The sequence below is a fragment of the Sapajus apella genome, unplaced genomic scaffold (genome assembly GCF_009761245.1).
Source record: "Sapajus apella isolate SASKATOON/1434 unplaced genomic scaffold, GSC_monkey_1.0 scaffold88, whole genome shotgun sequence".
NCBI classification, from domain to species: domain Eukaryota; kingdom Metazoa; phylum Chordata; class Mammalia; order Primates; family Cebidae; genus Sapajus; species Sapajus apella.
In genome coordinates this window covers 7,995,682-8,000,645 of record NW_022437028.1, presented here as the reverse complement: position 1 = coordinate 8,000,645, position 4,964 = coordinate 7,995,682, and the positions used below count along the sequence as shown (strand labels likewise).

Genomic DNA, 4,964 nt, shown 5'->3' with positions numbered 1-4,964 from the left:
CCCTCCCTCCCTCCCTCCCTCCCTCCCTTCCTTCCTTCCTTCCTTCCTTCCTTCTTTCTTTCTTTTTTCTTTTTCGCTCTGTTGCCTAGGTTAGAGTGTAGTGGCCCAATCATAGCTCACTACAACCCTGAATTTCTGGGCTCCAGTGATCCTCTTGCCTCAGCCTCCAAGTAGCTGAGACTACAGGGGCACAGCACCATGCCTGGCTAATTTTTTCTTGGATGGGGTCTCATATTGCCCAGGCTGATCTCAAACTCCTGGGTTCAAGCAATCCTTCCACCTTGAAATCCTTCCACCAAGAAATCCCCAAAGTGTTGGGATTACAGGCATGAGCTGCCATACCTGGCCTTTTCTGTTTTGTTTGAGATAGGATCTTTCTCTGTTGCCCAAGCTGGAGTGCAGTGATGGAATCATAGCTTAGTGCAGCCTTGAACTCCTGGGCTCAGTGATTGTCTGCCTCAACCTCCTGAGTAGTGGGACTCGGTACGTGACTGAGTACTGAATACATGACTACAGGTGTATGTACCATACCTGGCTAATATTGAAATCTTTTTTGAACCCCTGGCCTCAACTAATCTTCCCACCTTGGCCTCCCAAAGTGCTGGGATTACACGTATGAGCCACCATCCCTGGCCAAAAGCCATCTTTAGAATGTGCTTGAATTCTATGTTATAATCTGAGTGACCTTGGAAATTATTTATCCTTAGAACCTTGATTCCTATGTAAAATAGAAATAGTGACTGCGCGTGGTGGCTCACGCCTGTAATCCCAGCACTTTGGGAGGCTGAGGCAGGTGGATCACCTGAGGTCAGGAGCTCAAGACCAGCCTGGCCAACATGGCAAAACCTTGTCTTTACTAAAAATATAAAAATTAGCCTGGTATGGTGGCAGGCACCTGTAATCCCAGCTACTTGGGAGGCTGAGGCAGGAGAAACCCCATCTCTACTAAAAATACAAAAAAACTAGCCAGGCATGGTGGTGCACACCTATAATCCCAGCTACCTGGGAGGGTAGGGCACTAGGATTGCTTGAACCCAGGAGGTGGAGGTTGCAGTGAGCTGAGATCGTGGCACTGCACTCCAGCCCGGGCAACAGAGTGAGACTCCTAAAAAAAATAGCCACATCCACCTTGCAGGTTGTTTGTGATGTTTATATTCGGGGACTAACAGAAAGCATCCTTTTGACTTTCCAGCATTCACTGACTCGTTCACTGAGGAAAGTCTCATTGAGCCCCCACAGGGCCAGCTGAACAGGGCAGAAATGTTCTCTGCCCTCACGGACTTCACAGCCTACAAGGGCAAAGGCATTCCCAGGCAGTTCCTGAATCACTGAGTTCCAGTTAAGTTATAGAGTGAGTACAGGAATCTGATTCATACCCAATAAATGCGAGCTCTCCCCACCCTGTTCATATTTTGTGAGTTAGTTATGGAGATGACCATAAACTACGTTTATATGCCTTTTCATTGTTTGGTGACAACAGACACATTCACTTTTATAACTTAAAAATTCCAGTAAATTTATGAGTAAACCCAAGAGACTTTTTTTTAAAAGAAGAAGGAAAAAATGACAGGTCAAGTATCACCTCCTCCTGGAAGCCTTCCTTGATGAGATGCAGGAGAGTCCACCCAACTGCATTGAACCCTGCCCTGCCCTCATAGGGGCCTCTGCTGTCTCCTCATTGTACTGAGGGTCTAGGAGCCCCCGTGAGGAGCAGGGGGCACATTGCCTTTGATCTCAGTGTTACCAGATGATGCCAAGCTCTTGGTGTCCCAAACAAAGAATTCGATGTGACATATACAAATAGCAAAGTAAGCAGCAGAAGTTTATTATGCGCAGTATTCGCTCTCAAAGAGGGGAGACAGGGCTGATCTCTGTGAGGTGATGTCAGCATCAGTTTGGTGTACTTTGCGTCTTTTTTTTTTTTGAGGCAGGGTCTCACTCTGTCACTCAGCCTAGAGTGCAGTGGCATGATCTTGGCTCACTGCAACCTCTGCCTCCTAGGTTCAAGCGATTCTCCTGCCTCGGCCTCCTGAGTAGCTGGGATTACAGGTGTGCTCTACCACAGCTAACTAATTTTTGTATTTTTAGTGGAGATGGGGTTTCACCATGTTGGCCAGGCTGGCCTCAAACTCCTGCCCTTAGGTGATCCTCCTGCCTTGGCATCCCAAAGTGCTGGGATTATAGGTGTTAGCCACCGTGCCTGGCCACTTTACCTCTTTTTATGTTTTTTTTTTTTCTTCTTCTCTTTCCAAAGCCCCCTAATCTTGAGCCAGCATCTGTCTTTCGATTGATAGGTGTGTCAGTTACTTTGGCCTCTGTGTGCTTGTGCATCACCTCCATCCCATAATCTGAAGTACGGGCCTGATATGCAGGCCTCATGTGTGAGCTGTCACAAGCTGATTATCATACGGGGTTGTGTGAAAGATACTTTTTCTCTGGCCGGGCGCGGTGGCTCATGCCTGTAATCCCAGCACTTTGGGAGGCCAAGGCGGGTGGATCACGAGGTCAGGAGTTCGAGACCAGGCTGACCAACATGGTGAAACACCATCTCTACTAAAAATACAGAAATTAGCCAGGCACGGTGGTGGGTGCCTGTAATCCCAGCTGCTGAGGAGGCTAAGGCAGAGAATTGCTTAAACCTGGGAGGTGGAGGTTGCAGTGAGCTGAGATCACACCACTGAACTCCAGCCTGGGTAACAAAGTGAGACTCTGTCTCAAAAAAAAAAAAAAAAAAGAAAAGAAAAAAAGTAAGGTTAAAAAGTGAGTGAAGAGATCCCATAGCCAGCAAGATCCAGACAAAACCAGTAGGGGTAGCTCCTCAGGGATAGGCGTGCCTATTAGCAAGAAAAAGTTTTGTTTTGTTTTTTTTCTTCTTTTCAAGATGGAGTTTTGCTCTTGTTGCCCAGGCTGGAGTGCGATGGCACGCTCTCAGCTCACTGCAACCTCTGCCTCCCAGGTTCAAGCAATTCTCGTGCCCTACCCTCCCAGGTAGCTGGGATTACAGGTGTGCACCACCACCCCTGGCTGGTTTTTTTGTATTTTTAGTAGAGACAGGGTTTCACCATGTTGGCCAGGCGGGTCTCAAACTCTGACCTCAAGTGATCCTCCTGCCTCAGCCTCCCAAAGTGCTGGGATTACAGGTGTGAGCCACTGCACCTGGCCCTAACGATTCACGTTACAAATCACAGTCAAGATTCAGAAAATTATCTATCGACACCTTGCCCACTAGCCAAACGGTTATATACCATAGAAGACACAAGGGCCTACAGCAGGGGTCCCCAGTCCACGAACTGGTCCATGTCCTGTTAGGAACAGGGCCACACAGCAAGAAGTGGGCAGCTGGCCAGCGAAACTGAGCTCCGCCTCCTGTTCAATCAGTGGTGGCATTCGATTCTTCTAGGAGCGTGAGCCCTACTGTGAACGGGGCATGCGAGGGCTGTAGGCTGCGCCCTCCTTATGAGAATCTAATGGTAAATGCAACGTGCTTGAATCATCCCGAAACCATCCCCACAACAGCCCCCAGCCCCAGTCCTCGGAAAAGTTGTCTTCCTGGAAATCAGTCCCTGGAGCCAGAAAGGTTGGGGACTGCTATTCTACACCACCAGTGAAATTTGTTCAAATCTACAGGCTCACCTTCCTATGCCCCTGAAAGGGAGACTTGAGCTTCAATATCACGGGCTGACCAGGTATCATCCCGCCCTTGTGTGTCAGGCTTGACTGCCATCAAACTCAAGGATGACAGCCATAAATCATAACACCATCTCTGGTTTCTCTCAACTCACAGGTTCAACAGGAACCATCTGTATTGAAGATAATACAAGTTCCACAGCCACAAACAGTTTAAGTGACTCTTTTACCCCTTTTAGTGGCTATGAGGTGTCAGCTACATTTACTACTATAAAACCCATTGTCTCTGCAACCATCTCAGAGGGCTTGAAACACACACAGTTTCATCTTACAATGTACATTCTAATACCGCAAGCAATGCCAGATTGCCCACCACTATCAGGGAGGATGGAAGCAGAGAGTCGCCCCCTTCAGCCCCTGGCAAGCTGTCTTCCAACCGCACTATCTCAGAGCAGAAAGTAACTGTATTTACAGACAGGCCCACCAAAACTATGGGGGCCTCTGCTTTATCCAAATCTTCAGTGGCCTCAGGCAACAAGGATGGCCGAGGGGGTGAAAGTTCTTCTGCGTCGACATCACGTGAGTCCTTGGCCATGGTGACCACTGATACCATAGAAAATGAGGCAGAAACAAATGTGTTAATGGACACCACAACCTCATCCGTTAGTCAAGAATCTACAACCCTCCACAGGGGGCCAGGCTCACTGAAATAACACTGTTCACTGGGGGTACCACCACCTCAGGCGTAACTGGGGAATCTACAGCCTTCACCAAAGCCCGAGGCTTGATTCACACAGCAGTGTTTCCTGCCACCCTGAAAACCACAGACCTCAGTCAGGAATCTACAACTGTCAGTGCTGTTTCCACTGAAGCAACATTCTTACCTGACAGCACCACAACCTCAGACCTCGTTGAACCATCGACACCCGTCCACAGCAGCAGTGGCTCATCACACACAGCACTGTCCCCTGCCAGCTCCACAATCCCTGGTTCTCAGGACAACTCCAGCACCATCCAGAGCTAGCCAGCTTCAACTCACACTACACCTTCACCTCTTCCCACATCAGCCCTTGCTGAAGCATCACCCACCTACCACAACAGCCCAGGATCAACTCCAACAACACACTTTCCTGCCAGCTCCATAACCTCAGGCCACACTGGAGAATCTACCAGCTTCTACATTACCCCACGCTCAACTGAAACATTACATGGTAGCACCGCAACACCAGGCCTCAGTGAGAAATCTACCTCCTTCTACTGTAGTCCCAGCTCACCAGACACAACACTGTCACCTGCCAGCACGACAAGCTCAGGTGTCAGTGAACAACCCACCACCT

At 48.9% G+C, this 4,964-nt stretch overlaps 1 protein-coding gene across 1 annotated transcript in view; it reads left to right on the top strand.

The window, feature by feature from the left end:
- Positions 1-4,964, top strand: part of MUC12 (mucin 12, cell surface associated) — a 16,275-nt gene that overhangs the window by 1,368 nt on the left and 9,943 nt on the right. The window contains 1 exon segment of the mRNA XM_032254893.1: positions 4,652-4,964. This exon segment is cut by the window's right edge and continues 375 nt beyond it. Within this exon segment, the coding sequence (XP_032110784.1) occupies positions 4,652-4,964 (313 nt within the window).